At 40.8% G+C, this 20,458-nt stretch overlaps 1 protein-coding gene across 1 annotated transcript in view; it reads right to left on the reverse strand.

The window, feature by feature from the left end:
* Positions 1-599: 599 nt before the first annotated feature.
* PRKAR2A (protein kinase cAMP-dependent type II regulatory subunit alpha) overlaps positions 600-20,458 on the reverse strand; it is a 78,273-nt gene continuing 58,414 nt past the window's right edge. Inside the window, exons 6-11 of the mRNA XM_060109689.1 lie at positions 20,173-20,326; positions 11,767-11,868; positions 11,519-11,593; positions 7,335-7,400; positions 4,848-4,989; positions 600-4,365 (exon numbers count right to left, since the gene is read on the reverse strand). Of these exons, the coding sequence (XP_059965672.1) occupies positions 4,232-4,365; positions 4,848-4,989; positions 7,335-7,400; positions 11,519-11,593; positions 11,767-11,868; positions 20,173-20,326 (673 nt within the window). The 3' untranslated portion in view covers positions 600-4,231. The remainder of the gene's footprint in view (positions 4,366-4,847; positions 4,990-7,334; positions 7,401-11,518; positions 11,594-11,766; positions 11,869-20,172; positions 20,327-20,458) is intronic.

Below are 20,458 nucleotides of genomic sequence, written 5' to 3' on the forward strand. Positions count from 1 at the left end.
ATGAGGACAAACGCACAACACAAGGCTGCACCAAAAATTCAGATATGATTTGTCAGCCTTTATTAACCAAGAGCAAAGCTGAGCCCTAGAGTTTCCTTTTAAAAAACCCAACCTTGTTTATGGCAAACAATGATTTAATCATATGTTCAACACTACAGAGCAAGAATTGATCACCTTCTAATCACTTATTCTTCTGAGATTAAAATACAAGTGTAAAACAGGTTAAAATAAGATTCTCCCCAATGATTTAAAAATAATTCCAACTGAAAGACATTTCAAACACTATGTGTAGAACTCAGAACCAAAAAGACCTTAAAACATTTTTACCTTTGAGGTAGCACAATAATGCTGAATTAGATTTCTTTTATTACAATGAGCTTAAGAAAACAATGAGGAATCTACCTTTTGCTCAAGGTGGGCTAAATAGTTTTCTGCAAATCCCCCATGAGTTTAGTGACAGTTTTCTCCTTTTTTTTTAGAAGTATAAAGATAGCCCTGCAGTGTGTAAAAGGAAACCCATGGGAAGGCTGTTTCCCATAAAATAGACATTAGAGTCATTGAGGAACGTCAGCAGTCAGGACAGGAGGAACAAGAGGTAATTGTAGTGAAAAACCAAAACAACTTGTATCTTGGCAAGATTGGTTTACAAGTGCATGTCAAGAACAAAAAATTCAACATTAGCCAACTGAAAACAAAATATAAAAGATGACATTCGTGGGTCTTTTTCCTTTTTCTCTGTGCAAAAATGCTCATTCAGTTTTCCTAAATGAGAGAATTGTTTGTACACTGTGACAGGACATGGAAATGCTGTGTGCCCAGGGGCTGTTGGGTGCCAGTGGCACCTCTCACTGACTACTGTACCGTTGTGACTAGAGAATCTGGGCAATAAGAGGATGAACATGACCTCTCCTGGCTGGAGAATCATTTCTTGACACTTTGCTGCTGAATTCGCTCATTAAACTGTTCAAAGAAAAGCTCCACCCTGATTTCTGAGAATCTACTGCAATTATACATAACATATTTATATATAAGGACTATGGACTAAGAGGACAGAGCAGATGAACCCTTCCTTCAGATAATACAACCAAAAGAAGAAAGTGGGTGTATTAAACTGGGGCCAGCAGGAAGAATAATACTGCAGGTTGAACCTCAAGGCTCTCAGGTACATTCTCCACCATGCAAAATCAATAGCAAAGCCAGAAAAGACAGCATGAAGCTCTAAACCATCATAGAAGAGAACAGTATAAAACAATTATCAAAAAGACCTCTTCCCGGGCTTCCCTGGTGGCGCAGTGGTTGAGAGTCCGCCTGCCGATGCAGGGAATGCGGGTTCATGCCCCGGTCTGGGAGGATCCCACATGCCACAGAGCGGCTGGGCCCGTAAGCCATGGCCACTGAGCCATGGGAGAGGCCACAACAGTGAGAGGCCCGCATACCGGAAAAAAAAAAAAAAAGACCTCTTCCCAACACATGCTCCTCCCTGTGAGGCTCAACTCTCAGTGCAGGGCTTGCCCAGCACAATGTGGACACCAGAGTCCTGAGCTGAACTTGGTCTGCCACCTTCAATTCCTCATGCTGTAAAGAGAATTGGAACACTGTCAGACTCCTGGCACCTTGGTAATGGCTGTGTCCTTTTCACTCACACTGGTCCCTGTAAAGTCTCCCTTCCTCAAGTCAGACCCTCAAGGGGCCCTATATGCAGTGAGGGTCTGGACTGATGATCCATGTCAATCCGCAGTTAGAGCAGGAAGACTTAAACCTGATGAATTCTACTTTGTAAAACTGAAAGCATCAGTAAGTTGGGGGTGTCAAAGAGGCTTCTATGAAGGGGAAGATTGAACTGGGATGTGAAAGAGGGCAAGATGAGAAGTCCCATCCCTAGCAGCCTGCGGGAGTGACTGGGTCGGAGTTCACAGCTGGCCCTAACTAATGCTGGCATGCGGGGTGTAAGGCAGCATCCACTCAGTGTTTGTTTATTTATTTATTTTTATTTTTAAAATATTTATTTTATTTGGTTGCGCTGGGTCTTAGTTGAGGCAGGCAGGCTCCTTAGTTGCGGCTTGCCAGCTCCTTAGTTGCAGCATGTAGGCTCCTTAGTTGTGGCATGCGAACACTTAGTTGTGGCACGCATGTGGGATCTAGTTCCCTGACCAGGGATCGAACCTGGGCCCCCTGCAATGGGAGCGTGGAGTCTTATCCACTGCACCACCAGGGAAGTTCCCCTGCTCAGTGTTTAAACAGTCCTTACACAGTCTGGGGGCTACACCTCTGTGTCACTCCTGAAGTTGAACGTACCTGTTACCTGTGTAAGAAACAGGTATGGTTCTTGTTTGCTGAAGTGCAATATCTGCTTTCTTAATTTATATTTGATACTAAAGCAACACCATAGAAAATAAGAACCTCAGAAAACCGTGGGAAAAACCACACAGGCTTTCCCAGTGCTAGCTGCCTGTTTTGGAGTATTAGTTACAATGTTTCACAATTCTGAGACCTGCAAGGCAGGCTACCTAGGGCAGTATGAAAGAGTCCTTCTGCTTTCACTTCATGGAGCACAAGGAAAAGGGAGAATTGACCAAGGTTGCGATGGGTCACCACTCTGAAAATCTCTTGACCATACTGTTCGTGGCAAAAGCAGACAGCCTGGCTTATTAGGAGGACAATGGAAGGTGACCATATGGTCTCCATCACTGTCTACAACAGGAATGACTCAAGCCCCAGCATGTAATCGCTTAGGGGTTTATTGAGATATACAAGGTAAAAAAATTCATATTGGAAAGGGCCTCTTGATTTAATATAAACTTGGCTATGACATCCAAATTTATCTTTAGGTAAATTTCAAACTGCTCTTAGGATCTCTTATAGCATCTGATTCTAGGTTATTCTGAAGAAAAAAAATTTCATTCTGAAATATATCTAGTTAATTATGATAATTCATTAGAATTCCACCTGATATAATCAAAAGGTTTAAAAAGTTTTAAAATACAAGCTAAATTACTTTCCTCTGGGATTAACAACTGAAACCCTAAATATCCCAACATCTTAATTAGAAAGGTCTTTGCAGTAATTCTAGGAAATTGTAAATGATGCTGATTTTTAAAAACTAACAAAAAGAGCTGATCTTTAAGATGAATGCCTGAGTCAGCTGACAAACTGATACATATGAATATGTCCAGGGAAATTCTCTAAATAGATAGTTGGTTTTTTTTTTTTTTCAAAAAAATAGCTGCTTCTTTAAAGAGTTTAAAGATTGATGGTTCAACAGCAAAGCTACATAACAACTCTGGAGTAGAGGGAAAGGTCTCTCTTTACCAGCACATTGCCATCAGTAAGAGGAACTGGTAATAAGAGATGGGCAGGAGTTGCCCAGGAAAGTATTTAGGTCAGATACAGTGATGGCACTCCCAGACCCCAGCTCCTTAAAAATGGACAGCAATTCACTCGTGCAAACTGCACAGAGATTAAACAAAACAAAATCTACTAAAACAAAATAAAACACCCCCGCCCCCAACCCAGAAAACCTTCCCTGGCTCTCTGCTACCTGTAAAATGTGCTAAACTCAAATTTTCTGCTCTAACGTGGGTTCCAATGTCTGATCAGTGTGCTTTGGGGTGCTGACCTGCTGGGCCCTGGGCAGGGTCTTTCCCTAAGCATCACTGAGAGTTTGGGGACAGCTGTCATGTGTGCCACTGTCAGCAGGCAGTACAATGCCACAGGACCACAGACCTCCATCACATCTGCCACGATTTTTGATGGTAGAACCAAAGGCTACAGTTGTGGACTTTCTCAAAGGACAAATGAGGAAACAGAAGGCTAAAAAAGGTTTGGGGAGGGTGCCTACAGTTATACAACAGGTTTGTGCCAACCTGTGGTAACTTCCAAAAGCAACAGTAACAGCAAGAGAGGAAAGGAAGATGTTTACACTTTGGACTTTGTATCAGGCACTTAAATTGTTGGAGAGACATGCCATTTTGAACCAAAGATGTGAAAACTGGGTTGGAGTAATCATTACAAGTGGTCTAATAATGGGCTTTCAGAAGCAAAGTGGAGGTGTGGGTTGAACCTCTACCCATCCTTTAGTGCTGACTTCCAAGTTTTCTAAACGCCCACAGCCATAGCAAAGGCAGTGGTGGCGGCAACAGCAGGAACAGTTCTGTCACATTTTCTGTTTGTGTTCTGTGGCTGACCGGAAGGTTTTGGTGTCACATGGAGAAGGCTCTGGGGTGTGGCACACCTACTGCCCAGGATCTATCAGATCCATGCTGGAGCCGAACATCTTCACCAGCTGTTCCTCGTAGTGCGAGATGTTCCTCTTCATGATGTCCATGCAGGGCCCCAGAAGCCTCTCAAATGCTTGTACATCCATAACTGCATTGTTAAAAAGAGGTGAGGGAGAGAATAAGTTCTCTACACCAATAATTCAGTCATTTCCCTCGTGCAAACCTTTTCTTAAACATATCCATTCATGTTGTAGGAACTGGACTATTGGATACTGGACACTTGGAAAAAGAAAGGATGTTTCTATGTGAACACAGCAGGACTATGTCATCTAAGTTTGAGACTTTGCAGAGCGCAGCAGCACTCACTCCCTCTGTTCCCACACAGCCCTGGACACCTGTCTCCATCCACACAGCCAGGGCGTCTATATGGCTGTTCATAGGCTATTGTCAGTGCTCAAAAATGTTTGCTAAAGGAACACACGAACCCATTTCTGGTTGGTCACACAAACTGTTCAAGCCTAGATGTGAGTGAGAGCTAACAGAGTAAGTCAAGGCTTGCTGATGGGAAAAAAATACTGCATGTTAGAAAAAAAAAAACCACAACACTAATGCATATAGAATTTTTCTTACCTAAGCATTTCACATCTCCCACTGCATAAGCCGAAGCAGCTCTGGGTTTGTTGGTGACCAGTGCAAGCTCTCCAAAGTACTGCCCCTTACGGCAGCGGGCAATCTCGACCTCTTGGTTCCCACCATCCTTGTTTGCTTTAGTCTAGGGCAGGTAGAGAACATGACCAGGGCTGATTCCAGAATCACAACTAGGCACGTCCAGTTGCACACACTTACATTCCCTTTTCAGTACACTTATTTAACACAATTACTTACATATTCATGTTGCAGAGACTCTAACTGTACCATGTAAACTGCATGGGCTAATCTCAGCGGCCTGGTTTAACCAAATGAGTTGGCTTTTACCAAGAGGTAAGGTGTATATATATATGTATAATATTATTATATTATATATAATATATATACTATATAATAGTATATATTAATATGATATATTAATATAGTATATAATATTATGTTAATATACTATATAACATATAACAATGTATATTTTTATATATTTTATATTCATATATTATACATATATGAATGCGATCCATTTGGTAGATGCTGACTTCTGAGACACAGGGTAGAAGATAAGGTCTTTTGCTAATTCTTCCTAAATAACGTCAATGCTTCTCATAGGCAAACAGTCATAATTCAGGGCTACTTCTTTTTGACTTGAGGCCATGCTTTTCTCGGACAATACTTTACGGTGACAAATTTTATTTTTAGGTACTACCTACATCTTAAGTTAGTGGTCCCCCTACCATATTTGTTTAGAAGAGTTAAGTAACTAAATACTTTTAAAAGTAATGTTCAACCTTGAAATTTGGTGGTTTAAGAAATCAAGCAGGTTATACTTTGTGCTTTTCAAATTACTGAAAATAAGGTACTATATTTTATTTACTATCTAGAGTTTCTTATTTTTTTTAAACAAATCCATCTGCTAAGCTAAGCAATAATTTAAGTAAAAAAATACTAATAACATTAATAAGAATTAGTCTAAATCTTTAAGAACGACTTTATGTTACAGGCAGATAAAAAACTTTTTAAAGGTTAATTTATTATTATTATTATTATTTTTTGGCTGCGTTGGGTCTTCGTTGCTGTGTGCGGGTTTTCTCTAGTTGCAGCGAGCGGGGGCTACTCTTTGCTGTGGTGTGCGGGCTTCTCATTGCGGTGGCTTGTCTTGTTGCCGACCATGGTCTCTAGGCGCATGGGCTTCAGGAGTTGCAGAGTGTGGGCCCAGTAGTTGTGGTTTGCAGGCTCTAGAACGCAGGCTCAGTAGTTGTGGCACACGGGCTTAGCTGCTCGGTGGCATGCGGGATCTTCCCGGACCAGGGATTGAACCCATGTCCCCTGCACTGGCAAGCGGATTCTTAACCACTGCACCACCAGGGAAGTCCCTGAAGATTAATTTAGAAAAATAAACAAAAGTACCACACTGGCTCACATGGTTTGACTTTTCCTCCTTTCACACTTCTGCCCTGACCTGTCTGCTCTGAAGTTGATCTGCCCCTTCCAAGCCAATGATCTCTTTCCAATTTCTGTCGTCTTCTCTGGGACTGCAGACGTGTCCATGTCTACCTAGTCCCTTCTCTAGAGTAGCACTTATCACACTGTACTGTGAACACCAGCCCCCTGTGGGTTTTGATACAATGAAGATTCTGATTCAGTAGGTCTGGGGCAGAGCCCAAGACTGAATTTCTGACAAACTCCCCCTTTCCCAACCCAGTGCCACAGTGCTGCTAGACCTACAAACCCAACACTATGCTGTGATCAGTAGATGTCAATGAATATGAGAAATGTACAAACATGTATCAGTAGTCTAAAAACTATAAGTAAAAAAAATATTTTTAATTAGGAACAAGCCATCTTATAGGCAGTAATCATATTTTTCTTTCTTCCTCCATACTTAACTTTTACAAAAAATACTCCATAAAAGGTTTTACACTAGGTTGATTTAGTATTATATGTAATGCAGTATTTTAACAAGTTCTTTATTCTTAAAAAAATTGAAACAGGAAATCTGATGATGATGGATTTATGGTAAGAATCACTCTTCCCATCTGTAAGTCACTGTGTTTTCTAGGTCTCCCTATCCATCAAATAGCCATAATAATATCTGTCCTAGAGACCTCCCTTCCTAGTGCTCTAAAAAGGAAGCTTTTTCATATTCAACACTCACATGTATTTTTTATTATATAATTGCCCCATTCTCTGTTAGGGTGCTTATCCTTTTTCTTATTGATTTGTAGGCCAATATTTCTCATACCATTAATTATGTAACAGAGGTAAAGGCAATAGGAACAAGAAAAAATATACTAAATCTTTATCAATGAATGGGCTTAAACATTGGTCACTGTCAGTCACATATCTCACATAATGATGGTTTTGATACACTAAACACACTTCACATTATTAAAGCAAACAGTTACTTTCTGTGCACATACCTGGCATCTGGATCTCCCCTGACATAACTCACACCATCACACATAAACTCACCTTGCTTTTAATCAAGATGCTCACTTCACCGGACTCTATAATGTAAAAGCTATCAGCCTTTTCACCCTAAAAAGGGAGAGGAGGTCAGGTCAGAGCCATATATATATATGTATTAAAGAGGGACACAGAAATAGATCATTTTCACATTGCCTGAGCTTGAATTGGTATTTATTTTCCAAACCTACAAACCAGTCAATGGCTAATAAATTCAGAACAAAATGAGAGGATCCTGATTGCCAGGGATGTTAGTCCAACTATGACTGACAAACATCTCTCACTTCCTAACATGGAGTATTCACATCTGTCTCCATGAATATGCCCCGGCTGGTAACTGCACAGAGCATCAGTCCGTGCACCACAACGAAGAGTGCCTCCCCAGCTCACCGCAACTAGAGAAGCTCGTGCACAGCAACGAAGACCCAATGCAGCCAAAAATAAATAACTAAAATAAATTTATTTAAAAAAAAAAGAAAAAGAACAAAAAATTTGGAGGGCTTAAACTACCTGATTTTAAGATTTACTATGTAAGGCTACTGTAATCAAGACAGTGCAGTATTATTAACAGAGAGACAGACGTAGATCAATGGAACAAAAAGAGACCAGAAATAGACCCAAACATATATGGCCAATTGGTTTTCAATGCAAGTGTCAGGCAATGGGATAGGAAAATCTCTTCAACAAATGGTGCTGAAACAATTGGACATCCATATGAAAAACCCTAACCTTATACCATGTAATTAATTCAAAATGGATCATAGATCTAAATGTAAGATCTAAAACTATGAAACTAGAACTGCACAGCTCAATACAGTAGCCACTAGTCACATGGGCCTACTGGGCACCTGAACTATGGCCTGTATAGATTTATAGGTGCTGTAAGTGTAAAATACACATTGAATTTTAAAGACTGAATATCCCCCAAATGTAAAATATCTCATTATTAAATTTTTATATCACTTAGATGTTGAAATGTAATATTTTAGATATATTAGGCTAAAAATATATTATTAAAATTAAGTTCACCTGTTTCATTTTTTTAAAATTTGGCTACTAAAATATTTTAAATTGTATGTGGCTCACATAATATTTCTATTGAACAGTGCTTGCCTAGAAGTAAAACAGGAGAAAATCTTACTAACTGTGCAAACATTTTTTTTTAATAGGGCACAAAAGGAGTGAATTACAAGAGAAAAAAATGACAAACTGGACTCGTCAAAATTAAAAACTTTTGCTTTTTAAAAGGTATTATTAATAAAATGAAGAGACAAGCCATGGCCACAGTCACATTTTGGGAGAAATATTTGCAAATCATTTGCCTGATAAAGGACTTGTTCTCAGAGTACATAAAGAATTCTTACAACTCAATATATTAAGAAGCCAAATGACCTAATTTTAAATAGGGCAAAAGATGTACTTCACCGAAGAAAACATATGGACGGCAAGCAATCACAGGAAAAAATGCTCACCATCATTAGACATTAGGTAAATGCAAAATAAAACCAAAATGAGATACCACTTCATACTAGGATGGCTAACATTAAAGACTCGATACTAAGTGCTGATGAGGATACAGAGCAACTGGAACTCTTGAACATTGCTGGGGGAATGCAGAATGGTACAGACATTTTAAAAAACATTTTGGCAATTTGTTAAACCTATGTTTACCATATGACTCAGCAATTCCATAAAAACATATGTCTATACAAAGACTTGTATGCAAATGCTTATTGCAGCTTTATTCATAATTGCCAAAAACTGGAAAGACCCCAAATGTCTCTCAACTGGTGAGTGGAAAGATGAATTATGGTACATCTGTATAATGAAATACTACTCAGCAATAAAAAGGAATGATCCTCTGATACATACAACAACATGGATAAATCTCAAAAACATTATGGTAAGAGAAAGAAGTCAAACACAAAAAACTACACATTATATGGTTTCATTTACATGAAATTCTAGAAAAGGAATTTTTAGAGCAATAGAAAGCAGGTCAGTGGTTTCCAGGAGCAAGGGAGCAGGTGAGGGGATTTACTTAAAACACAAACAAGGGAGCTTTTTGGGATGACAGAAATGCTGTACACTATGATTATAGGGATGGTTATAAAACTCTCAAATTGTATACTTAAACTTGGTAATTGTACTGTATATAAAATATAGGGTAACAAAGTTGACCAAACAAACAAAACAACATAAAGCATAGTTTCTGCAGTAGGTCTGGGGTGCGGCCCAGGCACTTGAATTTCTAACACTCCTATGTGATGCTAATGCTGCTAGTCCTGGGACCTCACTTAGAGGAGCCTTGGTCTAGAGACACTGCCGAAAGGGGTCTATAATAAGGTGGTTATCATCTTAATTTGTGTCCATTCTGCACCACCACCTAGCACTCCTATCTTCAAGAACACAGACATCCCAGAAAACACTGTGGTTTTTCATACCTCTTGACATACCTCCTGAAGGTCTGGGGCTTTTCAGGATTAAGTAGAGGTCCTTTGGGAGTAAATTAAAGCACCACAGCTTCAGAAGCAAATGTGGCCAGTCAACATGTCCCATTCCTGCAACTCAGCTCTACATTCTTACCGTACTAGGACACCTGCCCTGGAACACAGCTTACACCCACAGGCTTTTGCTCACATTGTTCTCTTGCCCTGAAAGATCCTTCCCTGACCTCAACTGCTGGAACTGCACTTGTTCTTTAAGCTTAGCTCAAAGGGCATTTCCTTCATGAAACTGTATAGAATACATCCTGTTCTATATTCTCACTGCCACTCTTTTTAAAAAAATAATAAATTTATTTATTTATTTATGGTTGCATTGGGTCTTCGTTGCTGCACACGGGCTTTCTCTAGTTGCAGTGAGCTGGGGCTACTCTTTGTTGCAGTGCATGGGCTCTAGGCACACAGGCTTCAGTAGTCGTGGCTTGTGGGCTCAGTAGTTGTGGCTTGTGGGCTCTAGAGCGCAAGTTCAGTAGTTGTGGTACATGGGCTTAGCTGCTCCATCCCGGACCAGGGCTTGTCGAACCGGTGTCCCCTGAATTGGCAGGTGGATTCTTAACCACTGCGCCACCAGGGAAGTCCTCAGTGCCATTCTTTTCCTTCTCATTATAGCACTTATATCTGGCCCTACTTGTCTATCTTAGTAAATATTTACTGAATCAAACCAATTTCTAATTAAAAGAATTATTAACAGTGGGGCTATCTAGAAAACAAAGGCATTTAGAGATGCCACTTAGAGTAGGCATCATTTTTTTGTTAGTCCTTTTCCTCTGGAGCATCTCTCTCTCATTTTATGATAAGCCTGATTAATCTCTGTGGTACTGGTTGGGCCAACTCCACCTCCAGGGCCCAGGGGTGGTTTGGGGATTTAGGCTTGACCAATCTGAGTCTTCCTTCTAGCCCAGCTCTGGGTTCAGGTATGGACACATTCCCCAACCCAGACCAACCAGACATCTTCCCAGTGGCTTTTTTTTTTTTTTAATTAAAAAAATTTTTTTTGGCTGTGCCGTACAGCTTGTGGGATCTTAGTTCCCTGACCAGGGATCGAACCCATGCCCCATGCAGTGGAAGCATGGAGTCCTAACCACTGGACTGCCAGGGAATTCCCCTTCCCAGTGCTCTTGCCAGAACCACTGGCAGAGAAGTTTTAGACTCAGAAAGGTCTATAATACTCTTTATATATAATTAAAACTGGAAACATAGTAGACTAGGAAGATTATTACAGAGCACTCATCATCATGTTCCAGCCCAGTGTGTGAGGATCCTTACAGCACCCAAATAACAGGACAAAAAGGTACAAAGGAAACACGAAAGATACCTTACAAATCTGGGCAGTCACTGAAGACTGGTTTGTGCTAGATTAGCTAAAAGGGACTTCGTGCCAAACATAGAGAGAAGGTACACAACCTTTAGACCTTCTCCAGGTTTTAACAGTGATGCAGGAAGCTTACTCAGGGTTAAAAGAAAATGACATCCAAAAGAACAAACACCAGGAGCCAAGGAAAGGTGAATGGAGGCAAGAGATGTGCATAAGTCAGTGAGCTGAACATCAGTGGGCTTCAGAACACTCTGCAGGAAGTGTGCCTGTGTATCGTGCAACATGAGCTCCCCATAGTGACAGGACAAATGATGCACTAGTCCTTCAGGAGGTGGCTTCCGGGAAAGGAGCTGCACAAGGCCCCCACTCACCTGAGTGATTATGCGCTCTCCATCCTTATAGACCTTTTCTCCTATTACATCCACAATCTTCATTCGTTCTGACACCTGAAACAATGAACATACACATTATAAGGAAACGTCTCAATTGAAAGTCACAAATAGTATCTATACATCATTGAAATGGGCTAGAATAGTATGATTTAAGAAACCTAACGAGAATCGTTTTAACAGCTTTGCTTAAATCCCCATAAACAGACTCTTATTAAAATAGGTTTTACCTCTAGTGATTTAAGAAGCAGCACAGATTCAATAAATGATTCAAACATCTTCCTCTTTTTTGCATTATTTTTCACTATGATTCTTCTAAATGTCACACGGTCCTATAAGAAAGGATATGAAAATTCTGGTAAATGCCTGTATAAGGGAGCATCTATGGTTTAATTAACTATGCCACAGCAAACATTAGAGGTCTCTGGAAGGTACTGGGTCAACTGAGTGTTTAATGATATTTCAATCTGAGTCATTGCTATGAGAAAAAGACCTGTAGCCTGAGCCAGACAGATGTCTCACATGTTGTCACCTGTTATCAAGTACTCAATGGGTGCCACCTATGGGTCGGGCATAAATAGAATACAAAATTTAAAATGTCCCAATCAAACATTTGTGAGCTCACAGTCACTGTTTAATGTGAAAAGATGCACCTTCAAAAAAGGGAGATAAAACAATCAGATGGTTCTTGCCCTCAAGGACTTTATAATCTCAATGGGGAGACGATACAAAATTTATAGGAATAAAAAAACTACAGTTCAAGACAGCATATGAAATGTGCTAGATGAACTACAGAGACAAAGTAAGTGCCACAAGAATTCTGAGGAGAGAGATCACGATAGCCTGGAGTGATCAAGGATAATTTTGTTGCAAAAATATAAATTTGTCTGGGACCTGAAGGAGAGGTAGGTTTTAAATTAATGGAGAGATAAAGTAGGAAACTCAAAATGGAAGGCAGGCATGTGAAAGATATCTTGACCCCAGCAAGTCACGGATTCATACTCGAGACAGTTAACCAGAGCTATGATCAGGTACTTCTCAGATATGTGTATGCGTGTGTGGGGAGGGACATGCAGCCAGGAGAATGTTAATTGCTTAGGCTCCTACATGAGTAGGCAGTTTTTTGTACCTAAGTTAATTGTAACTTTCTTCTATCTCGGGCTCTCAGGAATAGAAAAAAAATTTTTTTTAAAGTACAGTAATGACATCCTAAAGGCTGAAAGAATGAAAAACAGCAAGGGGCTAAGGGCATGTTTAGCTGTAGGTTTGCTATTTCAGTATTCTTGATGATGGGGTGGGAGTTGGGTGGAGAAAACACATAGAAGACAACTGAGTTGAGATGTCTAAATACATTTCACTGGCTTATATTCCATCAGCCACAGAACTCCCTGGTCCTATCCCATGCCATGCTTCATCTGCCTGACAGGCGAAGTCACCTACTGCACCCTATACTCCTAGTATAATAGGTGGCAGACTCCTACCTTCCCTTCCTAAACTGAAGTACAAATAATGTCTGCTCTCTGGTACTAAGCCAGATTCTGCCCCCATTTCCTTTGCCATCTGTCTGCTTGAAAAGAGCCATTCAATCTCTGATTGCTCTAATAAGCTGCATCACTTGCCACTACTTTTTTGAAGTCCAAGGTTAGAGATGTATCATTTAAAATGTTATTGTTATACTTTGGAATATTACTCCATTATCTTTAGACTTCAGTTTCTACATGTTTCCTGCACCAATCTAGGCCAAGAGTGCTGTGGAAAGAGAACAATCAAGACTGAGACAATGGGAATTATAAAATTCCTTTCCTTATGTTTGAGCAGACATTGTCAAAAAACAGTATTTCTAAATCCATCGATAATGTTACAAAGATTACTACAATTGCAGCAATAAACTGTATTTCTAGCTAAAGAGAAAACAACTGATATCTCTATTTGTGTTCCAACCCTTTCTACACATGCTTTTGCACTTCCCAGAGCTCTCAGGCTGTGCAAGTCCAGTTCCTATGACTGCGGAGGATATAAAAAAGCACCAGACACCAACCCAGCTTTCAGGGAGCTTCCAATGGAGCCATGAAGAGGAAACTCCTACTGTGAAATGGTAGCTTCCTCAGGCAGCAAATGTTCAGAGTCAAGCAAGTAGCCCTGAAGTTCAAAAGAGAAGAAGAATACTACCCTTTCCTTTGACTGCAGCAAGTTTCTACTGGGACTTCCCTGGTGGCACAGCGGTTAAGAATCCGCCTGCCGGGTTTCCCTGGTGGCGCAGTGGTTGAGAGTCCGCCTGCCGATGCAGGGGATACAGGTTCATGACCCGGTCTGGGAAGACCCCACATGCTGCGGAGCGGCTGGGCCCGTGAGCCATGGACGCTGAGCCTGCATGTCCGGAGCCTGTGCTCCACAATGGGAGAGGCCACGGCAGTGAGAGGCCCATGTACCAAAAAAAAAAAAAGAATCCGCCTGCCAATGCAGGCGACACAGGTTCGAGCCCTGGTCTGGGAAGATCCCACATGCTGCAGAGCAACTAAGCCCGTGCGCCACAACTACTGAGCCTGTGCTCTGGAGACCACGAGCCACAACTACTGAGCCCGCATGCCACAACTACTGAAGCCCATGTATCTAGAGCCTGTGCTCCACAACAAGAGAAGCCACTGCAATGAGAAGCCCACGCACCACAACAGAGTGGCACCTGCTCGCCACAACTAGAGAAAGCCCGGGTGCAGCAATGAAGACCCAATGTAGCCAAAAATAAATTTATAATTAAAAAAAAAAAAGACTCCGTGCTCCGCAGGGGGCCTGGGTTCGATCCTTGGTCAAGGAACTAGATCCCACATGCCACAACGTAGATCCCACGTGCTGCAACTAAGACCTGGTACAGCCAAATAAATAAATAAATATTTTTTAAAAAGAAAGTTTCTACTCACTTTCATGCAAGCAAGACAGAGTGGGAGCAAAGACTAAGTGTAGTGGTCATGGTGGCAGCTGCCCCCAGTAAGAGAAGGAATATAGAATCCAATTTGAGAAACTCAGTGGCAACACCAGGTCCTCCCTGCTTTAGCCTCAAGAAGGCATTTCCAAAGGCCTTGTAAGAAGGCACAAGTAAGAAGTCAGGCTATAGAGGACCCTCTGGGAGTCACTTTCCTGAAGGTGGTACTGAAGCTTTGGAAGGGTTTGGGCTATAAAGCAGGTGAATAACGCAGGAGAAAAGGGCATCTAAATAGGTCACGTAAGGCAGCAGGGAGATGAATCTCACTTAAGATAGCAGGGAGTGGAAGAAAAGACTGCAAAGGATACGGCTAGGAACTAGGAAGGCAGGGCAGGGATCTCAGGAAAGGGAGTTTCAGGAATGGAAGGGTGGTGAGCAGCACCACAACCAAGGGAAGCAGGTGCCACCACTCTGTAGTACCCTACTTTGTGCCAGGCACCGAGGAAACTGCTTCTTGGATGTTCTTCTACTTAATTCTCATATCCAAACAACAAGGCAAGCAGTTGTTTTTTTAAATTAATTAATTATTTTTATTTTTTGCTGCATTGGGTCTTTGTTGCTGTGTGCGGGCTTTCTCTAGTTGTGGCGAGCAGGGGCTACTCTTCGTTACGGTGCACGGGCTTCTCATTGCAGTAGCTTCTCTTGTGGAGCACAGGCTCTAGATGCACAGGCTTCAGTAGTTGTGGCACGTGGGCTCAGTAGTTGTGTCACGTGGGCTCAGTAGTTGTGGCTTGCAGGCTCTAGAGCACAGGCTCAGTGGTTGTGACTCATGGGCTTAGCTGCCCCACGGCATGTGGGATCTTCCCAGACTAGGGCTTGAACCCGTGTCCCCTGCATTGGCAGGCAGATTCTTAACCACTGCACCACCAGGGAAGTCCAAGGCAAGCAGTTTTACAGTTCATTTTTAATAAATTTCTATTGAGACTTTCTCTTTGACTTTTAGATTTAGGAATGGGTTGATTTCCAAGTGTTTGGGGATTTTCCTATTATCTTTCTGTTATTGATTTCTGGTTTCATTCCATTGTGATTAGAGAACACATTGTCTGCTTTCAATTCTTTTAAATTTGTTAAGTTTTATTTTATATCCCAGGATACATGTAGTCTATCTCAGTGAACATTTGTGGGCTTGAAAAGAATGTGTATTCTCTGTTGTTGTGTGAAGTGTCCTATAAATTTCAATTTGATCCTTTTGGTCGATGGTGATGTTAAGTTCTGTATCCTTCCTGATTTTTTGTCTAGTTGTCCTATCAATTGCTGAGAAAGGGGTGTTGAAGACTGCAAATATAACTGTGGATTTGTCTATTTCTTCTTTCAGTTCTATCAGTTTTTGTTTTACATATTCTGAAGCTCTGTTGTTTGGTATATACATATTTAGGGTTTCTGTGTCTTCTTGGTAGATTAACTCATTATTATGTAATGTTCCTCTTTGTCTCTGGTAATTTTCTTTGCTGTGAAGTCTACTTATCTGATATTAATATAAGTTCTACTGCTTTCTTCTGGTTAATGTTTGCATAGTATATATATTACTATACTTTTACTTTCTTTTTTTAAAAATTATTATTTTTTTTTGGCTGCATCGGGTCTTAGTTGCTGTGCGTGGGCCTTCTCTAGTTGCAGTGAGTGGGGACTACTCTTCATTGCAGTGCATGGGCTTCTCATTGCAGTGGCTTCTCTTGTTGTGGAGCATGGGCTCTAGGCACGCGGGCTTCAGTAGTTGCAGCACACGGGTCCTACAGCACACAGGCTTCAGTAGTTGCGGCACATGGGCTCAGCAGTTGCAGTACACAGGCTCTAGGGCATGTGGGCTTCAGTAGTTGCAGCTTGCAGGCTCTAGAGCACAGGCTCAGTAGTTGTGGCGCACGGGCTTAGTTGCTCTGTGGCATGTGGGATCTTCCCGGACCAGGGATTGAACCTGAGTCCCCTGTATTGGCAGGCAGATTCTTAACCACTGTGCCACCAGGGAAGTCCAAAAATAAAGATTACAAGGAAGTCTTTAAAAACAAAGATTCTTATACTTTACAAAATCATTTGGCTTGAACATATTCATAAAGACTTATGTTTCTCATTTTTATGGAGATTTGTTTTTGTTTGTAATCAATTTCTGTCTGAGTTCCAGAAATGCAAAAGATACAGCACTGAGAGAAGTGGCAGCTGACAAAATTGCTGTCTTTGACCTTCTGATGCAAGTTTAGTAACTAATCTGGAAAATAATGAACTGCAATTAATGAAATCTGTAGCTATATTCAAGTGTGTTTCTCAGACAGCACATACAATAATTGAAAGAACTTCCTGCCCTCTAATTAGTTAGATTGAATTAACTTGGCATAATAGCTTTAAAAAAATTTTTTTATTGGAGTATAGTTGATTTACAATGTTGTATTAGTTTCAGGTGTACAGCAAAGTGAATCAGTTATACATATAAACACTCTTTTTTTGAGATTCTTTTCCCATAATGTGTATATGTCAGTCTCAATCTCCCTATTTATCCCTCCCCGCTGCTTATCCCCTGGTAACCATAAGTTTGTTTTCTACATTCATGACTTTACTTCTGCTTTGTAAATAAGTTCAGTTGGTATATTTAGATCATCTATATTTATAGTAATTATTCATATACTAGGGCTTACGTCTACCATTTTATTCAATGTTTTCTGTTCTTCCCTGTTTCCTGTTCTTGTTTCACTTTTCTTGCCTTCCTGCAGGTTATCTGAATGGACTTATAGAGCTTTTGAGTGTATCTCTTTGTACAGATTACTTTAGTGGTTGCTTTATGTATTATATTTATATATGTAACTTATCATGGTCTACTGGTGTCAACATTTTAGTAGTTTGAGTAAAGTGTAGAAGTTTAACTTCCATTTAGGCCCCTTTCCTTCCCCTTTAGAATGTAATTGTCTTAAATATTTCCTCTATATACATTAAGAACCATGTAAGACAATGTTATAATTTTGCTTCAAGCATCTAACCTATTTTAGAAAACTCAAGAGGATAGACTTTTATGTTTATCCATATGTTTACTGTTATTCTTTCTCCATTCTTGATGTTCCAAATTTCTTTCTTTTATCACTTCTGCAGGTGACAAAGTCTCAGTTTTCTCTGAGAATACCTTCATTCCTGAAGGATATTCTCACTAGGTATAGAATTCTGAGTTGACAGTTCTTTTCTTTCAGCAATTGAAAAATGCTGTGCTACTTCCTTCTGGCCTTCATGGATAGGGAATCTGGTGTCATTCAAATTGTTTTTCCTCTGTAGGTAAAGCATTGTTTCTCTCTAGTTGCTTTCAAATTTATTCCTGTCTTTAGTTTTCTAAAGTTTGATTCTGATGTGTTTTGGCATAGATTTCTTTGGGTTTATCTAATTTGAAGTTCACTCAGCTTCTTGAATCTGTAGGTTTATTATCTTTCACCAAATTTGGGAATTTTCCAACTATTATTTCCTTGAATAATTTTTTAGCTCTATATTCTCCTCTTCTCCTGGGACTCTGATGACACAAATACTGTATCTTTTGTTATTCGTCCACAGGCTCTGTTCATTTCAGTCTATTTTCTTTCTGTTGTTCAGACTGGGTAATTTCTATTGTTCTAACTTCAAGTTCACTGATTCTTTCCTCCCTTATATTCATTCTGCTATTGAGCCCATCCAGTGAGTTTTTATTGGGGTTATTGTATTTTCCAGTTCTAAAGTTTCCATTTGGATCTTCTTTCTGTCTTCTATTTCTCCACTGAGACCTTCTATTTTTTTCCCTTTGTTTCTAGTGTGTTCATAATTGCTTGTTGAAGGATTTTTATGATGGCTGCTTTAAAATCATTGTCAGCTAATTCCAATATCTGTGTCACCTTGGTATTGACATCTTTTTTTTTTTTTTTTTTTTTTTTTTGCGGTACGCGGGCCTCTCACTGTTGTGGCCTCTCCCGTTGCGGAGCACAGGCTCCGGACGCGCAGGCTCAATGGCCATGGCTCACAGGCCCAGCCGCTCCGTGGTATGTGGGATCTTCCCGGACCAGGGCACGAACTCGCGTCCCCTGCATCGGCAGGCGGACTCTCAACCACTGAGCCACCAGGGAAGCTCTACCTTGAGTATTTTAAGCACTGGCTTCCCAAGTGTATGATGTATTCTTAAACCAATGTATCTCTCATCTCTCAGGGGCAATCTTTTTTTTTTTTTTTTTTTTTTTTTGTGGGCCGCACCACATGTGGGATCCTAGTTCCCCAACCAGGGACTGAACCTAAGTCCCCTGTTCTGGAAGCGAGGAGTCTTAACCACTGGACCGCCAGGGAAGTCGCTCTCATGGGCATTCTTTTTTTTTTTTTTTAACATCTTTATTGGAGTATAATTGCTTTAAAATGGTGTGTTAGTTTCTGCTTTATAACAAAGTGAATCAGCTGTACCCATACATATATCCCCATATCTCCTCCCTCTTGCATCTCCCTCTCACCCTCCCTATCCCACCCCTCTAGGTGGTCGCAAAGCACCGAGCTGATCTCCCTGTGCTATGCAGCTGCTTCCCACTAGCTATCTATTTTACATTTGGTAGTATATATAAGTCCATGCCATTCTCCCACTTCGTCCCAGCTTACCCTCCCCCTCCCGGTGTCCTCAAGTCCATTCTCTATGTCTTCGTCTTTATTCCTGTCCTGCCTCAGGGGCATTCTTAATTCTACATTAGTATAGCACAATAAAGTGCTCTAGTATGTCTTTAAAATGTGATTTTATTTGAAGAAATATGTTGATAATTCCAAGGTATATATCTAATTCTGTTTGTAGGGTAAATGGAAACAAATTATCATAGATGTGAACATTTTAAAAGTGAAATTTGGAATCTGTACAAGAGGATGATTTTTGTTTGTTTTGTTTTTTGCGGTACTCGGACCTCCCACCGCCGTGGCCTCTCCCGTTGCGGAGCACAGGCTCCGGACACACAGGCTCAGTGGCCATGGCTCACAGGCCCAGCCGCTCTGTGGCATGTAGGATCTTCCTGGACTGGGGCACGAACCTGTGTCCCCTGCATTGGCAGGTGGACTCTCAACCACTGCGCCACCAGGGAAGCCCAGGATGATTGCTTTGTTTAAGAAGGAAGAGAATTATATATTTTGAAGGCTTGATAATGAAGGAAGCAAGGTGGGTCATGTATAATAGAGGATAGGATCATAGCAGTACTGTGCCTAAGACGTTCTAGGAAAGTTCTGTTTCCCAGAATATGGCTATCAGCCTTTCTAGTCGTCTAAATCTATTGAATATTGGCATGGACCAACGAATAAATAGATGGCCAAACACAGAGAAAAGTTAGTCCTAGGATAGATAGAGATGGAAAACATGGTTGGCAGAGCTTTCAATGACACTTATTTTTCTAGGTTGTCTCTTGTACAGAGTTAACCCCCCTCTCTCTACTTGTCTGATAAAAACATAAAGGGAAAATGTAGTAAGAGCTGACACAACTGCAAGGTCACAAGATCCAGTCTTTTCTCTGTCATTTGGAATAAGTGGTTTGTTGATAAATCACTTCAGAGAAGTGGAAAAACACACTGGTACAAAACCTTCCACGATGTCTTTCAGATAACTGGCCATAAAATATAGTGTGAACCAGCAGCCCAGTGACAGAGACTCAGCAGTAAGGGGAATTAATACCATGCTATGCAAGGAGAGCCATTTCTCTTAACTCACCAGTCCCCAAAGGGAGCCTTCTGAAGTGGCGACAATGGTAGCAGCTCTCGGGGTGTTGTACATCAGAGCTAGTTCTCCAAAACTGCCATGGGTGTCATACTGACCAACAGAGCGGGTTTGATTATCTTTTGTTACTAAAATATCATAGGTTCCCCTGGAAATATAACAAGAAACAGTTTTACTTACAACGGGCAGGTGTACATGAATAGAAGGTTGTTGTTATTGGGGAATTCCAACAGACTTTTGCTAGTATATAGAAATATAATAAATGTTTGCATTTTGACTT

The sequence above is a fragment of the Mesoplodon densirostris genome, chromosome 10, assembly GCF_025265405.1.
Source record: "Mesoplodon densirostris isolate mMesDen1 chromosome 10, mMesDen1 primary haplotype, whole genome shotgun sequence".
NCBI lineage: Eukaryota > Metazoa > Chordata > Mammalia > Artiodactyla > Ziphiidae > Mesoplodon > Mesoplodon densirostris.